The sequence below is a fragment of the Miniopterus natalensis genome, chromosome 2 (assembly GCF_054644295.1).
Source record: "Miniopterus natalensis isolate mMinNat1 chromosome 2, mMinNat1.hap1, whole genome shotgun sequence".
Classification (NCBI taxonomy): Eukaryota; Metazoa; Chordata; class Mammalia; order Chiroptera; family Miniopteridae; genus Miniopterus; species Miniopterus natalensis.
Window position 1 is genome coordinate 20,657,196 of NC_142082.1, and position 25,033 is coordinate 20,682,228.

The 25,033-nt window shown below is 44.6% G+C and overlaps 1 protein-coding gene across 2 annotated transcripts in view; it reads left to right on the forward strand.

Moving 5' to 3' along the window:
• The window catches only part of TACC1 (transforming acidic coiled-coil containing protein 1), a 67,101-nt gene that overhangs the window by 9,399 nt on the left and 32,669 nt on the right, over positions 1 to 25,033 (forward strand). For both annotated transcript variants that reach the window (XM_087814182.1, XM_087814183.1), the window contains exon 2: positions 16,780 to 16,883. In XM_087814182.1, the coding sequence (XP_087670308.1) occupies positions 16,780 to 16,883 (104 nt within the window). The remainder of the gene's footprint in view (positions 1 to 16,779; positions 16,884 to 25,033) is intronic.

Genomic DNA, 25,033 nt, shown 5'->3' on the forward strand with positions numbered 1-25,033 from the left:
TGTGTGTGTGTGTGTGTGGTGGTATGTGTATGATTGCATGGGAGTGTCTGTATGTATCTGTGCACAGGTGTGTGTGACTGGGAGGTGTATATATGTGTCTGTGTGCACACGTGCGCAAGTGTGTATGTGGGAGGTGTGTGTACACAAGTATGTGTTGCTGTGTGTGGGAGGTATGTGTCTGTGTCTGTGTGTGTGACTGTGTGTGTATGTGCACTGATGTGTGGGGGAGGTGTGTATGTGCACAGGAGTGTGTGGGAGGGGTGTATGTGTGCAGGTATGTGTGGGAAGGGTGTGTGTGTATGTGCACAGGTGTGTGTGGGCGGTGTATGTCTATATGTGCACGGGTGTGTGGGCGGTGTATGTCTGTATGTGCACGGGTGTGTGTGGGCGGTGTATGTCTGTGCACGGGTGTGTGTGGGCGGGGTGTGCCTGTATGTGCACGGGTGTGTGTGGGAGGGGTGTGCCTGTATGTGCACTGGTGTGTGTGGGAGGGGTGCGTGTGTGTGCATGAGCATGCGCCTGTGTGGCCAGCCCCGACTTTCCCTCAAGTCCTTCCTCACAAAGCAGTGGCCGTTGCACACACGGAGATGTCAGAAGACTGGTTTCCCCTGCTGAGCCGAGGAGCTCTGCTTGGGGCTGTGTTGTGTGCCCGGTGTAGAGCATGAATACTCTAGCCGACAGCATCAAATCCCAGATTTTTCACGATCTTCACAAAACAGAGAGGCTTTTCGATGCTGCATTGTTCCTCAGCATGAAACTATCTCCCCAGGAGCAGCGGCCTTCTTGCCTTCGGAGTCATCTTGAGGGGAGTGTGATTGGGGTTTGCGTTTCTCTTTTGCAGTCAGCAGCATCACCACCCTTGGGTTTCCCTCCCTCGCTCCTTTCTCCCTCTCCCTCTATCATGTTGTTTCCTTTTTTGGTCATACTTGAGCTTTCCTCCAAGTTCATCAGTCAGAGGAGGCTCGGAATGTGTGAAACACACCAGCCCTTGAGTTGTGCTGTCTGTTACGTGCCTGTTTCATAAGCTGAGTCCAGAGAGGGTAAGCAGGTCCCGGGGCATGCCTTGCCCAAACTGAGTCACTCAATAAATGTTTTTCAATGAGTGGATTCAATTAAAGTGTGGATGCTGAAGGTAAAACAATTCTGAATATCTTACTAGAGAAAAAAGTCAACATCTAAATTGAGAAAAGAGGCCCTGGCCCGGTAGCTCAGCTGGTTAGAGCATCGTCCCAATACGCCAGGGTTGCGGGTTCGATCTCCGGTCAGGGCACGTACAAGAATTAACCAATGAATGTATAGCTAAGTGGGACGACAAATCGATGTTCCTCTCTCTCTAAAATGAATCAATTTAAAAAAAATTAAACGGAAAAAAGAAAGATTCCAGCACAATATTTGACAATTTAAGATCTAAGAGTTAGGTAATTTCTTTAAATTTGGCCCTTGGTGAGGTAGAGTGAATTCTGGGAACACCCGAGGCTGCTTTGCAACAACAGATGCACCAGGAGCCGTGGAATGAGACTGAAGGATGTAGCCGCACGGCCTCCGTGTATCCATTCCCGGCACCAGCAGCCTGGGAAATGTGCCGACCAGCTGTCATTACTTGAGGCTTACAGAGCATTTAAAATAAAGGGATTATTGAACCAAGAGGCCAGTGACTAGTGAAAGCGCCCATCATGTTGGTTAGTGCCGGTGCAGAGTCACAGTTCCACAGGCACGGTCCGCCGATAGCGCTACGCGGACTGCCTGACCTGGGTTGCCTGCTGGATGTGCCGCAGTTACCCCGGCCCAGGCCATTTCTCCTGCAGGTGGCTCCACTGGGCAGCTTTTCACCTGTCTCCCTCCCTGAGGATGCTAGATTTTCTTCAGAACCCTGCCAAAGGGCCCGAGACGTGATACAGAGAATGGGGGGGACGCGTAGTGGTGAAAACATTGAGAGGTTATCAGGAGACGTACATTGGATGGGCTTGGGCCATGCGCCCTGTGCTGACCCGAGTGGTGGTGGTGGGAGGGTTGGATGCTGGTGGAATGGACGGACCGTTAATTAGGCCTGAGCCGCTTTCCCACCCCTGCGTCAGGAGCCACGATATCCAAACCACAGGCCCTGAGAGTGGGAGGGAGTGGCTCTCAAAGAAAATATGGGTTGTTGCTCAAAGAAGGGGAAAATATTGAACTTGTTCATTAAAAAGCTTTTTGTCTCTAGGTTGGTTCCTATATAGAGAGTGAGGGTCTATGGTGTTGTTAGTGTAGACAGTGTCTCTGAAATTTCTTTCTTGTGACACCACAAGGACCTGTTTCCTCCAGCAACAGTGTGACTGTAAAAACAATGATTTAAGGCATTTTTGTGTGCTTCCTGCATTGGCATCACCTGGAAGGCACACAGATCGCCGGGCCACCCCCCGAGTTTCTGATTCAGTAGGTCTGGGGTGAGACTCAAGAATTTGCATTTCTAATCTCCAGGTGATGCTGACACTGCTGGTCCAGAGACCACACATTTAGTGCTACAGATTTAAGTCAAAAGGCTTAAGCACTTCATTTACAAGAAAGAAGGAAAGAAAGAATAAAAGGAGGGGAAGGCAGGAAGGGAGTCAGCCAATGTTTCAATAAATACATTGCAAAATGTTCAGACTTCATTGTTAACCAGATGTGTTCAAATAAAACCAACAATGACATGTTATTTCCACCTATTTGCCGAAGTTTTAGAAGACTGACTAAACTCAGTGTTGATTAAAGTTTAGGGAAAGCCGTCTCACACAGTCTTTTGAAAACATAAATTAGTACATACTTTCTGCAGGGCAGTTTGGCTCTGTGTACCCCAATACAGAAAGAGTTTGTTTTGACACTACAGTCCCACTTCTGGAGTTTTAACTCTAAGAAATAATCTTGTATATGTGGAAAGATGCATGCATAGAGTGGTTCCTCACAGTTTTATTATAATGAGGAACAAAGAACCCCCTAAATATCCCTCCATGGGGAGCAAAGGATGTAAATTACGTAACCACACAAAGGCTTGTTATGTAGCTAAGAGGAGGCAGTTAGAACACTTGGGCTCTATTGGGTCAGGAAGGGTCTTGGCTGCACATCCTGGCTCTCACTTCCTCCCCTGGGGAGCAGAGCTTATAATGAAAACAGGAGAAGTAGGGGATAGGTCCTCACCTCTAACAGAGGGCAATATATATATTTAAATCCTACTTGTTTAAAAGTTCAGTCTGTATCTATCTATCTGTCTATCTATCTATCATCTATCTATCATCTATCATCTATCTATCCTATCTATCTATCTATCTATCTATCTATCTATCTATCTATCTATCTATCTATCATCTATCATCTATCATCTATCATCTATCTTTCGTCTATCTTACCCATCTATCATCTATCAATCATCTGTCTATCTATCTATCTATCTATCTATCTATCTATCTATCTATCTATCATCTATCTTACCCATCTGTCTGTCTATCATCTTTCATCTATCTTAGCCATCTATATATGTATGTATGTATGTATGTATCATCTATCACCTCTCTCTCTCTCTCCCCCCCCTTCCCCCTCCCCCCCAGCTCATGCTTGTGTATATGTAAGAGAAGGACTTGGAGGGTTTGTCAGTTCACTTAATCACCAAATATGATTGATCAGACAGAACAGGATAGACAAGGTTCAGAGAGAACACCTCTAGTTGGGAAAAGACAGATAATAATAAGAAAAATATAAATAATTTAATTCCAGATGTAAAAAGTGCTTTGAAAAAGATAAAAGCAGGGTGTGCTGCTCACCAACATTTTAACAGTGGCTGTTTAGCATAAGCATGACTATGGGTAAGTTTTCCTTTCTTCTTTGTACTTTTCTGTGTCATTAAAAATTCACTTTTACAAAGACCATCATCCTTAACGTAGGCTCCTGGATAACCTGTGTCTTCCTTTCCTGCTTCACCAACCTGAGCCTGACAGTTCTTCCCCTCCCTCACTTTAGCCACCCTTACTCCAAAGCAGAGGCTCCTGTTCCCTCTGCAAGGTGCTGTGACCCTCCACACTTCTTAGGCTCAGCCCTCAGCACGTCACTTCCTCAAAGCAGCTCCCCCACTACCTGATTTATCTCCAGGAACCCCCCATCTCATCCTCCTTAGCCTTTATCATAGCCCTCTGCACTTTTCTTATATATCATGCATGACAGTTTGTAATTACATATTTATATCTTTGCTGACTAAACTCACTAATATGCAAGCTCTACGTGGGCAAGAACTGGGTCTGTTTTGTCATTTGTAATATTTGTGGAATTGTTATTGGGGAATTTGAGGTATCCCTTTCCCCACTGAGTGCTGGGGGTGGAGTCCTTCCAATATCTCAAGAAAAATGAATTTTCTGAGACTCACACGGGAGGACGAGTGATTTTTATTTGCGTGGAATTACATCTCAGGGTTTCCGAAGTTCCATTTCCCTTAGTCCAGTTATAGAAGAAGTGTAGTTGGGGTTTCAATAGAACTAGAAACAAAGCCAGTGTCCAGAGTTTCCTTTCCATGTTGCAGTTGGGTCCAGGTCAGCATCAGGCTGGTTGCAGTCCCTTAGTCCATTGTATGTGGGGTCCACATGACCATGGGCCATGTGGGCGAGTGTAGTGGAGCCTAGAGAGCACGCCCCTTGCAACAAGAGTCCCAAGAGAGAGAGACCAAAAGTATAAGAGAATTCCTTTGTTCAGGGAATTAAATATCCCAAATTTCTCGCCCTTGACGTGGTGACACCTATTCTGGCCCATGACCTGTTCCCAGGTGTGACTAATAGCAAGCACCTTTGCTAGTTCTCCCAACTTTACTGGGAATGCATCTGTCTCCCCCCTGATCAGACCCTTCCCCCAGTGATCTGCAGGGGGAATAGACCCGTGGCTTCCTGGGGAGTGTAAAGCTTTAGCTTCCTGGTAAAGCTGCCCAAATGACATGCCTAAAATATTTGGCCTTCCCTTTGCTCCTTTCCTGTTATTAATAACTAGGTTAACTACAGTGGTATCAGAATGATTGAATGAAAGATGCTGAAATGCCCCCAAAGAGGTTATATAGTTAATGAGGAGGTGAGGCTGCTATAACAAAGAGACCCAGTTGTATGATTGTGCAAAGAAGATGGACTTTTATTTCCCTCTCACGGAACAGTCCTTGGTTGGTAATTTGTCTAAGGCAGCAGGCTGTTCAGCTCCACGAGCTCAGCCTGTCCTGGCCCCATCTGTCTTGTTGCTTCACCATCCCAAGTTTGGTCCTTGTAGGGGAGGAAATTTTTTCCCTTCTCCCCTTCAGGTTGTTTGGCTGGTCTAATAACATACTACAGATCAACAGGAGAAAAACAAATTTAACTTTGTATATATGGGATATGCATAAAAATATGAGACCCAAAGGCAGTCAGGCAATTGAAGCTTATATGAGATCCTGAACTAAGGAATGAAATAGGGGCCTGGGGCTTCAAAGGGAAGGAGGGTAACTCACAGGAAGATGGAAGAGCAGATATTTGGTAATCAGAAGTTTGCCCTGCCACACAGTTATCTCTGATAACAGCTCTTTTTTTGAGCCAGGTGCCCTATAGGTAGTTAAGGAAGAGGTAAACGTTTTCTTTGAGTCTACTTGGTCTTGATTGACTTTAGTTCAAAGTAATCCACATGCCAAAGTGGCACACTCTGAGGTGGCATATTCTGCTCCCCTTCATCTTCACCCACTCAACAGAAGCTGGCTCACCCCCAACCTATGGGATGGGGGAAGGAAAATGCAAGACAAGCAGTTTTCTTTTTAAAGACATTGCCTCAAAGTCACATCTACCATTGGCTCACATCCCGCAGGTCAGAACTGAGTCACAAGGCCACCCCTAAGCTGCAGAGAAGGGCTCTAGCTGGGAAATGTGACCTCTAGCTGGGTGGCCATGTGCCCAGCAAAAACTCAGGGGGTTCTTTTAAGGAAGAAATAAGAAAATAATGGATGTGGGAGGAAGATAGACTCTACCATGGTGGTCTTGTGGAAATTCAAAGAATAGGGGTGCAGAAGGCACACAATGCTAAAGCAGCATTACAGTTTTTATTTTTTATCTTGTTTGTGTGTGTGTGTGTGTGTGTGTGTGTGTGTTCATTGGTACAGAAGGAATAGAGCTATGAGTTATGTTTCACAATTTGTGTAGGAGGTTTCTTTTGACAATTTTATCAAATTTCCAGCGGTAAAATTGTTCAATTCCTCTAGGAAGATAGAAGAGATCAGTGTGACCCCTTCCTTCAGAGTATCAATATTTTCACTTACCAAGTTGAAGCCAGCTCCACTGCTCCTGAGACGGAGGGATCTCTCTTGTCCTATGGGCCAGTCTGAAATTACCCTGAAGCTAATGAAACTTAAATTCCAGGACCCATTACTTGCATAGGCCCCCCTCCTAGTCTCCAGAGGGGCCCTAGCATTGTGTTCGTGAGGTCCTTTTGTATTTCTCTTAAAGAGAGCTCTCATTTTCATGGCAAATGCCTCTGAGTATTATGGGTGTCACACTTTAGTCACCAGCAGGTCATTTAGATTAGATTCACAGGCTGCCCACTGAGCATTCCTCTCCTTTCCACCCACTGCATGTCACCCAAGCTTTCTGCTGCTTGTATTAATTTCTGGCAAGTCTGGGTTCTCTGAGTAAGAACCCCCTGTAACTGTCTGAAAAAGAATCTTCTGCTCGTTCCACTATTAGATTAGAAAATTAATCTTTTATTAGCCTAAAGCATTTTTCCAGGAGCAGAGTTTGACTCCATCATTCCAGGGTAGAGAAATGGATGCAAATATGCACACACCCCTAATTTTGCATAAAATTTCAAGGAGGTTATGATCTTCTGATATCCTTCCTTTCTATATTTAGAGCAGGAGCCCTAGCTCCAGAAGGTGAAAATGTAGCCAACCTGACTGGTTCAAAATAATACCTTCCTCATGAGACAATGGAGCAAGAGGGTGGGATTAAATGGAAAGTGCTTAGCATAGTGCCTGAGGCATAGTAGCAGTTAGTTATTCATGTCTCTGTTGGGGTTTGGATGATCTTACTAGTTTTCATGAGTTCCTTAGGATGGAATAATCTCAGCTTTTGGTTGCTGCTATTTTCCACAGCTTGTCGCTTTGCCCTTTAATTCGAAGGCAAACATTTAGAAACTTTATTCTTCTTATGTAGCCAAATCTGCAGTCTTTATTTTGTGTGTGATTTCATTAATTACCTCGAAGTTTGGACAGTTATCCTTCCAACAGAGCTTTGACAGATTCTGTTGCTTCTAGATTGTTTTCTTCCCATGGTTTGATTTTTATTATTTAGCCATCTAATCCATCTGGAATTTATCTTGGTATATGCTCTGAGCTAAGGGTTTATTTTAACTTGATCTTTTTTCCCATTGCCAACTGTCGACGAAAGAATATCCAAACCTATAGAAAATGTTTCTAAGATTTTATTTGAGCCAAAATTTTGAGGACATGCCCGGAAGCAAAATCTCAACGGATTGAGAAAATGTTCCCGAGAATGGCAATTCTGCAGTTCTTTTTATGCAGGTTACATGATATCCATTGGTGGTAGATTAAGGGGGTGGGTGGGAGAAAGCAAAGAAGAAATCTCTAGGATTGGATAAAAAGCAAAATGTATAAACACATATTTTTTACATTGCTGGGTACGGGATAGTTAACATTTACAGTCAGTAGAGATGGCATGCAGGCAACAAGGCGGGAGTTTCATGGTCTCGTGCTCTGGTGCCTGCAGTTGTGCCTTCCAGGGGTCTGGAAAAGAAAATTATTCCAACCTTTCAAAGGTGTGGTATTCTAGATGCATAAGAACAATGGACAGGACTCTTAAGGTAAAGATTGACCCTTGCTAAGGATGCTGTAGGCCTAGAACTTGACTACCTGCCATGACCTGCCCAGTTAGGAATTTGGGGTCAGTCCAGCCTGTGTGGTTACTTTCTATCACTGAACTTGTCAGGCCTGTCATGTGCCCCCCCCCCGAACTTGTAAGGTTTATGTCATAGCCCCCTTTTCATTCACACAACCAATTATTCTTCAACCATTTATTAAATAATCTTTCCTTCCCCTCTCTATTGTAACACTTTTTAAAATCATATAATAAATTTCTATATCTTATAAAGTCTTTTTCTGGGCTTTCTGTTCTGTTTTACAGAACAAGGATATGCCTATTGTTGCATAAATGTGTCAATATCTTGTAGACCTAATCCCCTTCTTGACTCTGTGTTTGTTTGTTTTTAAATATTGTCAAATCCTAAAAAAAATTTCCTAAGAATTTTGAATGAAAATTGCATTAGCCCTATAAATTAATGGGGCAGTATTGCCACCTTTACAATATTTAGTTTTACCAACTTGAAACATTGTGATGTCTTTCCATTTATTCAGCTAGTTGTTTAGCTTATATTCATTAGTGAATAAATGACTGGTATTTTAATATTTGGAGTTTTAAAACAGACCCAAAGAAAACAGCTTTCCTCTCTCCCCACTTTGTACTATAACAGAGAAGTAAAAGGACATATTTTCCTTCAATCTTCACACACATGTAGTTTCAGAACCAAAATATGGAAGTTAGACTTTCACTCTAAACCGATGGAAGCTGGAAGTCACAGAAGGCCGCATATCGTGACACGGAGTTTGCTTCCTAGTTTCCCATCTTTTTATCTCTTAGAAACAGGCAGATTACCCATCACAAACACACAAGTTACTGCAATGAAATGCCTCCAAGTCCCCAGAGTGAGGATTTAGGCAGAGCGGGTGTCCCAATTATTTTGGAAAGTTTCTGTGTTTTTTTTCTTTCTCCTGGTGGAAGCGTCTCACACCCTCCTGTCAGGAATCCCCGATACCCTTTCCAAGTGCATTACCAATTTGACACCTTCTGATTTCTTAGTGACGATGTTTCACAACTTGAAAATGGGACACGTACTCACTAGGATAGTGGGTAGAACACTGGCTATCAGGATGATCTCAGAAAACCCAGGCCATGTGACCAATGTCCTTCTCGTCTTCCAGATACATTGTTTGGGAGATTTCTTTTATGTTGGAGGCAGGGTAGAGGAGAGGGAATAAAATGGCTGCAGGAGAAGGAATATTACTTGATTTCAAATTCCTAAATTCCTTCAGCCTCTTTGCCTCAAGCCTAGATTCCATCTCCCCATAACCCAGGTAAATGAAGTAAAGTTGGTCTTGCCAATTTGGAGTAATACTCATTGTTAGAAGCTGAAATTCATAAGCAACCTAGAAGGGGTTCTCATCTGATTGCCTAATCTGCTGAACAGGAATGAAGTTCAACAGAAAAAAACAAAATATGCTAAATCAGTAACAGTTATTTTACAAGAGGACATACCTGTCTGACAGGCTCTGTAACTGTGATGTTGTTGGGCAGGAAAAACCAGACTTCCATCTACTGGAATAGAAGGTATTTCTAAATTTGAAGACAGTTCACTGCTTTGGGTGGATCTTTTGGGTTCATTTTGGATTTGCTTTTTTTGGATTTGCAGTCATTGGTGGGAAGAGTGAGGAGTAATGTTGGGGTTATTTCCCTCACGTCGAATGAACACACTGACCTAATCCTGTTTGTATCTTTTGTGCTCAAAAACTATTTCTCTAATGTTCTTACACTCCAGAGTAGAGAACTAACATGAACTTTCTTATCAAGTCAATAAACATATCATCGTGATATTTGGTGGGAACAGAGAGAACCTCAGAAAGTGGCTCTAAAACAACACCAGTTTAGTGTAAACATCATAAACTATATGGTCCCCCCCCCCAACACACACTTCTTTGAAAGCCGACATAGTCTAACTCAGCTATGTGGCCTTTGTACTATAGTTTTCATTGTGACCTAGGTTGAATGGCATTCTTTCTGGGGAAGTCAAACTTTCTGATACAGAACAAAATAGATCAGAGGGTGGATCTGACAAGAGTTGTTCACCAGAGCACAATCTGCACAAGGGTCTTTGAGTAGGCCCCAGGTGGGGAGCTCGGCCAAGTCTTTTTTATTATTATTATTATTATTATTATTATTATTATTATTGACTTAAACAACAAATTTATTTTCTCACAGATCTGGAGGCTGGAAGTTCAAAATCAAGGAGTCATTGGCCAAGCTTTAATGAATGCAATCTAGTTCCTTTTACTCTTCCTCCCGCTCTGAAAGAGTATCGATTAGCTATGGACCCAAATCTGGCTTTTCTCTTTTAAAAATTAGGAGGCACGCCCAGTCGGGCGTGGCTCAGCGGTTGAGCGTCGACCTAGGATCCAGGAGATCGGGGATCGATTCCTGGTCAGGGCACATGCCCGGGTTGCGGGCTGCAGCCAATCAGTGACTCTCTCATCATTGATATTTCTATCTCTCTCTCCCTCTCCCTTCCTCTCTTTGAAATTAATAAAGATATATTTTTAAAAAAATTACTAGGAGGCTCTCTTTATGATGTAATTTTCAGTGTAAATGTGTAGTACAAATTCCCTGATTTGGATGTGTTTAGGTAGTGGAGGGAAGATTCTATAGGGGATAATATTAGATCTTGCAAGGTTAAGACTGTAACATAAACATAGTCGAATACTGTCAGATGGGCCGTTATTGGCAATGTTGTCTCGTACAGACCAGCATGTTCTTGCCTGGTTAGACTAAGGTAGGTCAGAAAAAAAAGCAGGCCTGCTATTGACAATGGCTGTTTTTCACTGAGGGCGGGAGGTATTTCTAGTTGTGATTTTTGCAGCCGGTGACTCATACGCAGGAAGCCAGGTCTGTAGAAGCAGCAACAGTTTACAAGGAACATCTAGCTGATGGAATGACTAGCTCCAGGGTGCCTGGGAGGGCATTCTGCTCTCCTGCAGTTTGATGCAGTGCAGAGGGTACTGAAAGGTAGCAGACAGTGGTTCTAGATTCCTTTGTGGTGGTAATTAGCTGTGCGATTTCTGGCAGGTGGTTGCCCTTTCTGGTTCAGTTACTTTATCAGCAGATTGAGAATAAGAAAACCTGCCCCAATACATGAGAGGATGACTGTAAGGATCAGATGAAACTTTATTGATATAAGATACTATTATCATGACATCTTCAAGACCTTCATTTAAATATTCAAGAGGAAAAAAAACCTAAAGGTTGAGGGTGTTTAGCTTGGTGAGTGAGGAGAAGATGTTCAGTAATCAGGCTGATAGAGTAACCACAGAAACAGAGCCCCCCACCATGTCTTGGAAACTGCATCCAGTGAACAGATGGCTCTCAAAAAGCAGGATGGGGAGTGGGAGATGGTCCATTGAGGTTCCACTGAGGCACCTCAACCTAGTTGCCACTGGCCGTTTCAGCTTCATATGGGCAGTGTTTTTCCTAAGCCCGTCAAGGCTGCCCAGCCACTTTGGTTACATCATCAATCTGGCATTTAATCTCAGTTGAAGTAGATGTGTCTTTTGCTCATCAAATTCTTCAGTTGTTAGAAAGTACAGATATGTTGACTGGTTTGTCTGTCTGCCTGACCTTTCTGGTTTCTCGGGGGTTATTTTATCTCTGATTCCTTAGTGCCGTCCTGACCCTATCCTACCTCCTTGCCTCCTCCACTCCTTCAACGTTGTCTCACAGATGCCTTCTCATTTCACTGGCTGTCTGTCGGGAACTCCATTTTCTTAGCAGAAGGTTCTCTTTCCTTCTATTTCAAAGTGTTCCCATTGTGCTTGGCTTGCTTACAGCACTGATACTTCATGAACAAGTGGAGTGACAGAAAGATGAGGACACTCATTCCAGTTCTGCTTCTTTCACCCTCTGGGGAGGAGCTGTCCCCTTCTCTTGGCAGTTTGGAGCAGGGAAAGTAGCAGTTTCACAGTCCCAGGTTGTTGCCAGAAAGACCTTTCTAAATGGAAATGTTACTTACTTGCTCAAAGCCAGATGACTTCACTCTGTCCTTCCAGCTCCATGGGCCACTCAGGTGCACAGGTAAATGGCCTTTGTTTGTCCTGCACTGTGTTGGCATCCACAAAGTTTAAAACAATTTAAATTAGTAAGAACGTTAAAGATTGGAAGATTTTTATGAAACCCAGGATTTTGGTTTCTCTTAGAAAATTGTAGGATGGCAACACTGGGCACCAGGAACTGCTGGGAAGGGCTGCCCCTTAGCTAAGGCAGTGTTTTCCAGGTAGCACAGCTACCACCCAGGCCTTTTCACTCCCTTACATTGTAAAGGCAGGTTCTCGTGTTTGCTCCCCCCACTACAGGATCAAATTCAAACTCCTAAACAGGTATACAGGATCCTTCCCAATTAGGCACCACCCCACCTCTGCCCCTCACCTCCTGCCATATTCCCACAGGCATTCTATGCTACTAAATGAATAGTTGTTTGCCTGTTTGAGTTGCCTTACATATATATATATATGTATATGTATATGTATAATGTATATATTTATTTATTTATTTTTTACCAAAAAGACTCATTTCGCCCATCCCTCTGGAGCATCCATTAGCAACAAGATGAGTGCCTGGCCTGGTCATCATTGTGGTCTGTTTCAAGGGAGATACATTTTAGATTTTCAGGGTGTATTGATCCAGAGCTTCTGTGAAGGGCAAGAAGCAGAGGAAGGAAGAGAACAGATGGGACCCTTTCTGTGCTTATGGTCATTTCCAAAATAAATATGTTTCATTTGGTTACTTGGTCATGTATTTGTGGACATTTTGCTCCATGAAGTTGAGGACATAGCAGCAAAATGATTGCTTACCTTGGTTAGGCCATCTGTTATCAAATATTGCCCATTCTTTCCCAGAATTACAGGAAAATTCACATACCGGTTAGCCTCATTACTTGTACTTCTAGACAATAAAATCAGTTCGAGCTATTGAGCAGTTACTTACTTTATTGCTGTTTTCATTAAGTCCAGGAGCTTGCAGAGGCGTGGTTTTTTTTTCAAACACTGGGCATTTGCTTCTCCAGTTTCAAGAAAATGTTGTATAGGTCGGGCTTTATCTTACTGGGGCATCACTTGTCCCAGGTTCCCTTCTATGCTGGTCAGAAACTTGCTTTCTTCAGGAGGAGTCAGGCTTTAGGAATTTGTCACCCTAGCCAAACTCATAAGGTCTATTTGTAAACTAGGATATTCCTTTTCTACATATTTATTAAACACTTACTGAATGTGTGGCCTTGTCCTAATCTCTGGGGAAACAAAAATGAATCATAAATATGATGTGGTTGGTCCCTGCCATTTAAAGCTTATGGTCCAGAACTGGGACAGGTAAGTAAACAAATATGTTATATATAGTATGCTAAGTGTAGGGTGACCTTACATCCTGGGATGTCCTGGTTTAGGCCTGTTGTCCTGGTATAACTATTAATAGTGCCTCTTTTCAAAACTATCTAGGGCCACAGTAAGTCTTCCTGGATGTTTGGGTATAGAGATGGTAGAAAGGAAGGAGAAATCAGCCGGCTTTCCCAGAGCTGGGTGTGGAAGGAAATTCAGGCAGTCAAGGTTAGAGAGCTTAAGGTGGGGGCAGCTGGGAGGATTGTGCAAAACTGCAGGCAAAAGGGAGATTGTTCCGGAGGAAGCAATTAGTTGGTTCAAGCTAGTCATTTTTTCTCAAATTTATCTTGTGAAAAAAATTCCCCAGGACACTTGGTAAAAATATAGACTTCCAGATCCTGCTGGCAGTTTGAATTTGTTTTTTTAAAGGAGGCCCCAGATGATTCTTTGACATATTAAAGCTTCAGAATGAATTTTCTACTGATTATGGCTAGGAACACAGAAGGCTGGGAATATAGGGGGGCAGGAACAGCAAGACTAGAATACAAGCCAAAGATCAGCCAGGCAGGGTGACCCCAGATGAGAAAAGCATGAGGTAGCAGCAGTTGGGAGACATTTACAGTAGAACTGTGAAAAATGGGGATGCAGAGCGGTTAAAAGATTTGAGAACTATTCAGGAGGAAAAATGAACAGGACCTAGTACTTGCCAGTTACTGATTTACATGGGATATTATTATTTCCAGGCAACAAAACACTTGTGTTAAATATGGGAACCTGGGGAACCTTATAATCTGAAGGTTTATGTGGTGAACCATAAATCTAAAAATAACAGTTGGATAGTGTTGTGGCATATTCATATGGACCTAAAAAAATGACTCCTGCTTGCTTCACATGGTCGTGGTCTCCAGAGTGCTCCTGACAGTTGTGTTTACCCCTGGGAAGGAGCTGGATGAATTCTGTATCCATCCTGATACCCCCAACCCTTTCATTTAGACGTCTGGCAAACCTCTGCTCCTCTGTTATGGTGAGGCAACCAGCCACGGCCCTATCTTGCATTATTTTTGCGTAAACAGCCATGATTCATCAACAACATAGGCGCCAACGGCTTGTTCTACGTTCTGGAGCTGCTGTCTCTGGGAACCTGCGGCCGCCTCACAGAGACACAGCCCTGGGAGGTTATAACAGAACAAGAAATGCCTTATGCAGACAAGCAGATCGGTACGCCTGGCGGCTGAGCAGCACTGGCGTGTCGGAGGAGCCATCCCTGGCTGGAAAAGGAAGACGTCCTCGGAGAGTGCTGCCTTCCAGCGTTAAGAGCGTTTTTATCCTGAAGGCTGCCTCCCCAGGCCTGTTGGCATACTTCTGCAGCAGCGAACGAAGTCAGAAATCAAAGACTTGAAGTTACGAAAAGAAAGCCTCAAAAGGAGGATGGGAAACCGATCGGGCTATAATTTCACCGGGTAATCCAGCACCCTTTGCCCGAGACCCGGCCACAAAGCGAACACGAGTGCGCTTGGGGAGGGACAAAGCAGCTAAGTTTCCAGCGCTTGGCTGCGACCGCGTAGCTGACGGATCACCCCAGTCCTGGGGCTGGTGGGGTGGAAGGTGAACGGGCTGAAATCTTCCACGCCGTCGGCACCGGGCAGAGGAAAAACAACGGCGGACTCAGAAGTTTTTTTAATAAGGGGCTTAACTTCTGTGCGATCCATCATCACCAACGCCACTAAGTCCCAGTGGCAAGATGAAAATATAAAAATAAAAAGGGAAGGAGGGAAAAGTCCAGCGTGCATGGACCTAGGAAACACGGACCTCCCCTGCCCCGGACGCGGACGGCGCCGGGGGGCGGCCGCGCTCCTCCGCCTGCGCCGGAGCCGCCCCTGGAAGCCCCCTTCGCGCAGCCCGGGCGCGACCAGCGTGGCGCCGCGGCGGGGGGGGTCCTGCGGGCGCGCTGCAGGCCTCAGTCCCGCGGCCGGCCGCCCCCGCGCGCGCGCGCGAGTAGTACGGTCCGAGGGGGCGGCTCCCGGGGGGCGGCTCCCGGGGCGCGGCTCCCGCGGCAGCTGATGCGCGCCGCGCCGGCGGGGAAGGGGGACCTGGGACCCCGAGCCCCCGAGCGAGTCCCCGAGTCCCGAGCTGCCGGGCGCCGCGGGCCGGGGCCCTGAGGAGACGTCCGGAGAGGCATCTTCCGGGCGGGAGCCGCCGGCTCGGCGGGCTCCGCGGCCGCCCCGTTCGGGAAGGAGGACTAGGAGGAAGCGGCGCTGCCCGCCGGCCGGCGCAGAGGAAGCGCTTCCACCCGGCCCCCGACGGCGCTCGTTTAACCACATCCGCGCCTCCGCTGGAAACGCTTAACGGCGCCGGTCACCGGGTCCCTCCATTTTGAAAGGGAAAAAAGGCTTTCCCCCTTCCCCTACTCTCAGGAGCTGGAGCCGGAGGATCCGCGCTCATGGCGTTCAGCCCCTGGCAGATCCTGTCCCCCGTGCAGTGGGCGAAGTGGACGTGGTCCGCGGTGCGCGGCGGGGGCGCCGGCGACGACGAGGCCGGGGGGCCCGAGGGCGACGCCGAGGAGGAGGACTCGCAAGCCGAGACCAAATCCTTGAGTTTCAGGCAAGTACACGCATCCTGTCGAGATGCAAACGTGCTGCCATCCATCCTGCCATCCTGCCAGCCATCCATCCATCCGCCCGCGGCTTATTCTGTGTGCTTGTGTGTGGTCGCCCGCCCGCGTACCCATATTCACGGCCGTGCTACGTCCCCGCCTGTAGCCAGGTCCCCGCAGTGCGTTCGGAAGTTCAGGGCGTTCTGTCCTCCCGTGTATTTGCTCTCTCCCCGTTCAGTCTGAGCTTTCTGAGCCTAACCCGGAATCCGCAATCCCTCCGCACCCTGGTCGGCCTCAGTCACCTTCCCTGAGCTTCGGGCCCCCGGCCCCCGGCCCCACGCACAACACACAGTGTCATTGATCGCACCCGGCGGAACTTCCCCTGTGGGGAAGAAGTCGCTCCCACTGTGACCCAGAAATGCAGTCTTGGTAAAGAAGGTCGCGTGATGACAGGCCCTTGGCAGCTGGTGAGAAATGGTGGTCTCTGCTGAGCTGTCACCCGTGTGATTGCGGAAGGCAGGTGACAGCATTGTCCGCCTCGGGCCGAGGGAGTTGTACCAGGTAGAGGCCTGCCAGAGAAAAAGGCATCATGGCGAGAATTGGCTTAATTTTTTAGGGGAAGGGGGCAGTCTTAATTTTTAAAGCTCTGGGAAAGGGCTCCTGTGAGAAAAGGAATCTGTTAAAAATAGCTTCCTTCCCCCCACCCCACCCGTCTGGGTGTCAGAGGAAAGGATGACATCAAAATAAATGGTGCCGGAGAAGAGCTCCGGAGAATGGTGGAGATTTCAGGGAGACGGGATGCCAGACAAGCCCGAAGAGGGCCCTGCTAGAAAACCCGCGGCATCACCCACAGCCCAGTCCACTGCTGAGGACCAGTGGGTTGTCCAGTTGGGCAAAAATTCTGGACTTTAGCCGTTTCGTAGGTTATAAAGGGTGTTGGAAATACCGTTGAAAGTGGTAATTCCTCATTTTTCCCCCTTGGCAGCTCGGATTCTGAAGGTAATTTTGAGACTCCTGAAGTTGAAACACCCATCAGATCACCTCTCAAGGAATCACTAGGATTAGCAGGACCTGGGGCTGAAACCCAAGGTAAGGGAAGACATTCATTTCCTGCCTCTTGTTTTAAAATTTAGAAAATGTAAATGAGGGAAGGAAAAGTGTTGAGGGCCATTAAAAAAGGGTTTGGATTATCTCCTTACTGAGAAAAAGCTGTTTTAAACCCCCTGGTTTATTTGAAATGTTGGTTAGGATTGTGGTAGTCAGAGAGGCTTTCTTCCACAAGTAGTTTATGCATTTGCAATATGAGATTATCATCAAACTTTCCTGCTGGGCCCTTCCCTTCAGCCCCTAAAAAACAAAAATGTGTGTAGGAATGTGTGTAGGAATGCAGTGGTTGAGGTAGTTTAGATTTGGCTTCACAAATTTCCCAGCTAAGTAGCCTCCAAGGGTGTGGCTGCAGACAAAAATTACAGGTAGGAGTGATGTGTTTTAGATAAGGAGGAATCTCTAGAGGCTGTTTCAGAATTGTTCTTCCACACAGGAGTGGTGGTAAGCCTCTCAGTCTACCTAAGAAAACCTGGTATAGACATTCTCCCCTAGCCCCTCAGAACCCAACCTTGAGCCTGCCCTTCATCTACAGAAGCTTCTGCTGTTCCACTTAATTAGTAGAAATCTTTTTTGTCACACAGCCAATTCTGAGTAAAATTTCACCTGTTTTGATAGAATTCATTTATCTATTCAATGGAACGCACTATGTTTCAGTAGTGAAAAAGTCCTGCTCTTGCCCATCTAACATTACAGAGAGTGGTGGACCTTTTAAAGGTGAAGCAAAATGCACATGTCAACTTGTCTTAAGTATTATGGAGAAAAGTGAAGCAGGGGAAGGAGGATTAGGGTGTATGGTGTGGAAGTAGGAGGTGCTGAAGGGTAATTAGGGGGAGACTTAATGATAAGGAGACTTGAGCAGAGCCCTGAAGAAAGATTGAGGGAACAGCCTTGCAGATTCCTGGGGAGAGAACCCTTCTAACAGAGGGAATGGCATCTGCAAAGGTCTGAGACAGAACCAACCCGTGATAATGTGAGACCTGTGGTGGGAGGGTGGCAGCGTGGCTGAATATTTTAGGTCCAGTGAAGGGGCCACGTGTGGCTGGAGTGGGGTGACTAGGCAGGGAGCAGCAGTTGCTAAAGTCAACCAAATAAGGGGCGGTCTGGATCATATTGTAATGATGCTGTGATTTTCTTTCTGCGTGAGATAGGAAGCCACACCGGAGGATGTGTTGGCTGCCTAGGGCTGCCTTGAGAATGTGCTACAAACTGGGTGGATTAAAACAACAGAAATTTATTCTCTCACAGTTCTGAAGGCCCAAAGTCTGAAATCAAGGTGTCAGCCAGCCATGCTCCCTCCAAAGGTCCTAGGGAAGAATTTTTCTGTGTCTCTTCTAGCTTCTGGTGGTTTCTGGCAATTCTTGGTGTTTCTTGGCTGTGGCAACATAACTCCAGTCTCTCCCTCCTTCATTACATGGCCATCTTCTCTCTACTTGTCTGTGTCTTCACACAGCATTCTTACAAGGACACCCGTCATTGGGTTTAGGGACCATCCTAATCCAGTATGGTCTCATCTTAACTTGGTTACATCTGCAAAGATACTATTAGCAAGTACCAGAGAAAGGGTTTCAGCACATTGTTTTGAGAGAACCCAGTTCAGCTCACAGCAGAAGGCTTTGAGCAGAGGGATTGTACTTTGACTTCCTTTTAAAATGGTTAGCTGGCTGCTGTCCAGAGAAGCAACTTTAGGATGGATGTCCTTTTTACCATTTTTCTCTATTCCAGTGTCTGCCACTGTCACCCTACGGTGGCAGATAGAGCCAGCTTTCAGTTAGCCAGTTAGCTTATTTATTCATTTATTTTTAATCCTCACCCAAGGACATTTTTTCCATTGCTTTTCAGAGAGAGAGTGAAGAGAGAGAGAGAGAGAGAAAGAGAGAGAGAGAGAGAGAAAAAGAAAAAGAAACATTGGTGAGAGAGAGGCACATGAATTGGTTGCCTCCCTCATGCGCCCCAACCAGGGCCAGGGACTGAGCCTGCAACTGAGATATGTGCCCTTGGCTGGAATTGAACCCGGGACCCTTCTGTCTGCTGGTCGATGCTCTAACCACTGAGTCAAACCAGCTAGGGCCAGTTACCTAATTTTTGATCTGATTATGACTTTTTGTCTCCCAGTGGTTATTGTACTTTATTGCTTGGTAACTTCCTCACAGGTTGCCTAGAGAAATCAAGTTCTCTGTGGTAGACATTATGGCAGAGCTGGATAATTGGTGAAATACCAGCTTTTTGTGATTTGGTTTTGCTTTAAATTGTGAGCTCCATAATGTGTTTTCCCTGCTGAGAATTGAGAATGCCTTCCATTCGCCCCCAGCTGCTTTTACCATGGTTTTAGGCAGAGCCTGCATGGGAACAGGCAAGTTTGTGTATTGGAGAGCTTGCGTGTGCACTTTGCTTTGTATTTGTAGCACTCTCAGTGCCTGAAGATGCCACTTGTTCTTCAGAGCCTCCCTTTTCTTCTCTCAAGATTGGCAGATCAGAAGGGAGGTTTGAAAGCTTGAAAGAACGATTTTGTAGCCTTCCCATCAAATTTAAATAAAGCTCACAAGACTTGTTAAGTTGGTATTTGAAAGCCTCTTTGAATTGCCCTCAGCTTGGGCGGCCCCTTCCTCACCATTCTATCAGCTGGTAGTCTCATTCCTCCTGACAAATTCTTTGCTAATTGAATAGTGGCCTGTATGGCCCAGGCCTGGCCCCCAGAGTACCATAGAGACCCAATTGTTTGGCCCTTCCTGTGCCACTGACTCATTACAAGTTTTGGTGACTTACACTCTGTTTTCTCTCTAAAAGTTTTCCTTCATGAACCAGGAAAGCTCTGTGGAGTGGTTCATGATTGCAGACCATGTATATATATGGTGGTGGGGGTGGGGTGGGGTGTAGAGTCTGGGAAACCACTACATACTATGAAATCTCTCAGTTTAGGGTCTTATGACCTGGTTTGGTCCAGTGTTTTATTTAGACTATAAAAGCTACATTGGCTGTCCTCTGCTACTGAGAGCTCCCCCACTAAACATCCACTGTTATTTACAGATTGCTACTCTTCTTTGAGAAAAAGAACCTTAATCCATGCCGAAGCTCTGACATGTCCTTGAAACAACTAGTTAAACCTTCCCTGTTTAGTGTGTTAATTAGAGGCCTAGCTATTTCAAAGACATACTGTGGTCCTCCAGAATAGAAGAAAAGAGATGACAGGATCAATCCAGAGATATTTACTGCTGGAGGCCTTGTGGGGAATTCGGAGTTGTTTGTTGACACAATTTTGGTAGTCTAGATCTGGAATCAGCAAACTGAGTCTCAAAGACCAAATCTGGTCTCCCACCTGCTATTGCCTATTGTTCTGCTCAAGAGCTAAGAAGTGTTTTTACGTTTAAAAAAACATTTTGAAAAAAATAAGAAATTCAAATTTTAGGGCCATAAACAAAGTTTTGTTGTAATGCAGCCGCACTTGTTCATTTAGGTGTTGTCTGTGGTTGCTTTCACACTATAGTAGCAAGGTTGAGTACTTGGAACAGAGAACAATGGCCAGAAAAGCCTAACAGAAAAGTTCGCTGACTTAGATCCATACTTACAGCAATTTTGGTAAAAAATACAAAGTTTAAGGAGCAGAAAGGCTGTTCCTGATTAATTGGCAAATGAACTGTAGGTGCTGGGTGCCATTAGTGTAGGCTCCTATGGTCAGGTAATGCTTTAAGAAGAGACTGCTGTGGGCTGGCTATTTGTCTCTTGCAAAATGGAAATGATGTAATTGGTCTGTCAGTGTACTTGATTCTCAGTCAACTAAAAGATCTGAGTTATGACCACAGGAAGTTAGGAAAAAATGGAGAGAATTTGGGGGTCGTCTATTTTAAGTACAAACATAGACTTTTAACTTTTGCCCATTAAGTGTTTTTATTTATTTATTTATTTATTTATTTAATTTTTAAAATTCTCACCCAAGGATATTTTTTCCATTGATTTTTAGAGAGAGTGGAAGGGAGGGAGAGAGAGAGAAACATTGATGGGAGAGAGACACATCTTTTGGTTGCCTCCTGCACGCACCCTGACCAGGGTTGGGGAACAAACCCGCAACCCAGGTGCATGCCCTTGACTGGGAATCAAACCTGTGACCCTCCGGTGCATGGGCCAATGCTCTAACAGCTGAGCCACACCCACCCAGGCCTGTTAAGTGTTTTTAATATAACTTTGGGTGTTTGAGATTTGTAATTTGACTGTTGATATATTATTGGTATATATTGTATGGTTGGTATGGTATATTTATTGGAATGTTTTAGACCACAGACATAAGACTTAGAAAGAGATCTCCTTAAAATCTAAGCCTTAGATTTTTCGATTCTAAGGCTTTGGGTTAGATGTATAACCCATTAGGTATACATTGAAGTATTCCAGTTGAATCTACGAGTATGGTTCTAGTGATTTAGTTTAGCATCCTCTCCCTGTCTCTACCGCAGGGATTGCGTTATTAGAATTTCCTAGAAATAATGGAACTAATAAGAACTTTTAACATTACCTAGTTCAACAGTTCAACCCATGTGGCTTCTTCTACAACATCCCTTTTATTTTATTTTTGTATATGATTGACTCACAGCTTAAATTTTTATGTTATATTGTTTTATATTATTGTAAGATGTTTAAGGCTTGAAAACCTCAGCAGCATGATACAATTCTATCCCCCCACATATAATGTTTTTAGTTCTCAAATTGGAGATTCTCACTTGATAGTAAATGGGATCAGAGCCGTGTTTCTCTGTGTTTTATTTACCCCAGTGCAAATGAGCCATGTAGGGGGCACCTCTACTTCTGTATGGTGCTGCACCTAAAAAGAATGTCTGGGGGAAAAGTATAGTGTTTTCAGCAAAGACTTCGGAGAGTGCAGAATCACAGTGCTTGAATAAAAGAATTCAGGGATAAGGGCAAAGTCTACCTGCCCAAAGTAAATATTTTAGTAACTGTCAAAGCAACAATTTTTTTTTTTTAAGATGATTAGTAAATTGAAGACCTTTTTAAGAAATATAATGATTAAATTCATTTCAGACTTACGCTCTCCAGTTTTGGGCTAACCTGAGCATCAAATAAAGCAATATAGCTTACTTTAATAGTTTCTGATGGTGGAAGCATTTTCTGTGGATGCCCGGGGGGGGGGGGGGGGGGGGCAACCCTTCTATAAAATTGTGCTGCTACCATTTAATGCTCCATCTAAAAAATAGATGTGGTCTAAAGCCATTTAAACATTTCAGTTAGAGAATAGTCACAGTTTATGTTTCAAGTGACCAGTTATGCTGTTCACAGGAAATCCTGGAGGTATTTGTCACAGCCTCCTAAACTCAGGTTAGTGATGGGAAGATCATGCTTTATCTACCCCGAATGGCCATCTCCGAGGGGATTTGATAACTGAGGGTTGCTAAATTGTCCAAAAATTGTTAAAGTTGGGCCTAGAAAGGGCTTGCTGCTTGTAAGTTTAAGATCTCACCTTCACCTTTGTGTGTACATGAACCTAATTCTGAGTTCACACAAACATGATTGGATGCCCAGGGGTTAGACTGATGAGGGCCGAACCCAAGGGAATAATAGTAAGTGAATGGACTATTTCATTAATTCACAAATGAAAAATGTAATTTGACAGTTCTCTTTGGCAAATGCAGATATTCTCCAGGTACCCTCTTTCCTGTTATTGCTGGAAATATAACAACCAATTATTGATCTCCAGCTTTCCCACTTTAAGACCCCCACCTAGCAGACCACTAACTTTATGTTTCAGCTGTATTTGTTGGATGTATTGGAAGCAAGTAGTTTGTTTGTTTTTTTAATATCGTCTAATTTTATTTTTATAACTGATGCTATAAGATAGGACACGTGTGACTTCCATTCCTCAGATTGAGAAATTGAGGCCAGAGCCTTTGTTGCCTGCTGGTAGTAGAGTGGGGTCTTAAATTCAGCTTTTAAGATCACAGATCCAGAGCTCTTGGAATATATTATGCAGCTTCTCTCCCCAAAGAATGTGTGAATCTCTCTCTTCACTAACTGAAGAGAAGACCCATCACAGGAAATAAAGATTCTTAAAATGTTGCCAGGACAGTGTGATGGGGAAAAGCATCCTGTTAAGTATCCTTTTAAGTGATAGTAGTTTAAAAAAAATTCAGCAAGGGATACATCTTTCACATGTGTTAACTTGGTGTATATAATATATAAATTATAAAATGTATTTTAGGCATTTTGGACATGAGACATTTGAAGTTTACAGCACAATTTAGATAGTCAGAAGCAAAAAAAAAAAAAAAAAAGTATCACTGAGTAAGCAGTGCTGTTGGATTGAAAACATTTTGCTTCCTTAAAGCTTAGCTTCAGCTCATCAGTGAGAACTAAAGAGGAAATGGGCACACTGAGTAATAGGTTTTGCTTCTCTCTCCTCCTGTGAGTCATTTGTGGGTGAGGAGAGGCAGTGCATGAAGATGTATACAGCCTCCTGGGACTCTGCACCTAGTTTGGGGTAGGAAGAGATGTTTCTAAGAGGCCTGAATTAGTTCTCTCTTGCTGCATAAGAGGTTACTCCAAAACTTGTTAGCAGCTTAAAACAAACGTTTATTATTTCATATAGCTTTTCATAGGTCTGTAATTTGGGAGCTGCTTAGCTGGGTGGTCTGGCTTAGGGTTACTTTGAGAACACAGTCACAGTGTTGTCTGGGATTGTCATCTGAAGGCTTGACTGGTGCTAGAGGATCCTCTCCTCAGGTAGCTCTCTCATGCCTGGTGAGTTAGTGCTGGCTCTCGGTGCGGGGCCTCACTTCACCCTGTGGATAGGACCTCTCTCTCTGTGGAATTGCTTAAGTGTTCTTCCAGTCTGGCAGCTAACTGCCCACAGAGTGAGTAATCCAAGAGCAAGATGGACATTGCAGTGTCTTTCATGACTTAGCCTCAGAAATCATACTATTATTCCTACAATATCCTTTTGGTTACCAGGTCAGTCCAAGTGTGTGAATGCCAGGAGGTGGTACTCATTGGGGGCCATCTTGGAGGCTGGCTCAAGGCCCTTTTCTACTTAAAAAAAAAAAAAAGTTTTATACCAAAGGGTGTAATTTCAAAAACTGCTAAGTTTTTTCATTACTCTCTTCCTTAGGGGCCCTTTTTACTGCCTCTCATACCCCTTCCTGCTGCACCTTTTCTCAGAGTGCAGGAGCAGAAGGAGCAGGAAAATGAGAAAGCCTTGAGCCAGGGTCCCTGTCCAATTGTGGAAGGTGGCTCATGTGCCCAATGTACTGGCAGATGCTGCTGTCTGGAGGCTCCTCCCTTGATGCCTCCCTTTATCCTGCACCAGCTTCCCAGCTCTGTGTGGGCGGTTGCTACTTTGTGAGAGAGGCAGTTGGTATTTTGAATTCTCCAGTAATTATTTCTGAAGAGATGCACATTATGGTTGTTTGGCAGCAACAGAGTGAAGTTACACAATTTCGGATCTCTGCAGAGGAGTCCCATCTGGTAGCACGCGCTCTTTCTCAACCCTTATTCTTCCTGCTGCAGTTGCTTAGGGATGTAGAAGTCCTGTGGGGAGGGCCCTCTATGATACCTGTGTGTGGTTGGGGGGTTTCTACTCTGTTTGAAATGTAACCTCAAACACATCTAAATGGTTGCAAAACTCAGGCATCTTGAGTGAGAAGACGTCGTTACATCTCTGGAGAAGGCTTTGGCTTCCTGATTGGCAGACACTTCACGAATAGTGGGCCCCATCCTCTTACCTTATTGTAATCCTTGCCTTCAGAGGATAGAGTTTGGTCTCTTTTTATTTTTATTTTATTTTATTTTATTATTTTATTTATTATTATTTTTTTAAGGTCTCTTTTTAAGTAAAATAGCATAAGGTACTGGTTTGGAAATTTGAAGTACTTTCTTCATTCTTAGTACAAGCCTTTTCAGTTTATCAAGTGGCTTTCCAGGTGATTCTTTACCAGTGGAGTCTTGTATCTTAGAGTGAGCCTCTCCCTGGAGTTAGAAGATTCTCTCTTATCTTGGGTGAACAACATGGCACCTGGCTCCCTGTCTCTTACAAAAAGCAATTACTCCCCCACCCCACCCTACCCTACCCCCAATCCTTAGTTCCTGGGTAATGTTTTTGTTTGACTTTGTTTTGGAGGGTGGGGAACAGGAGGTTT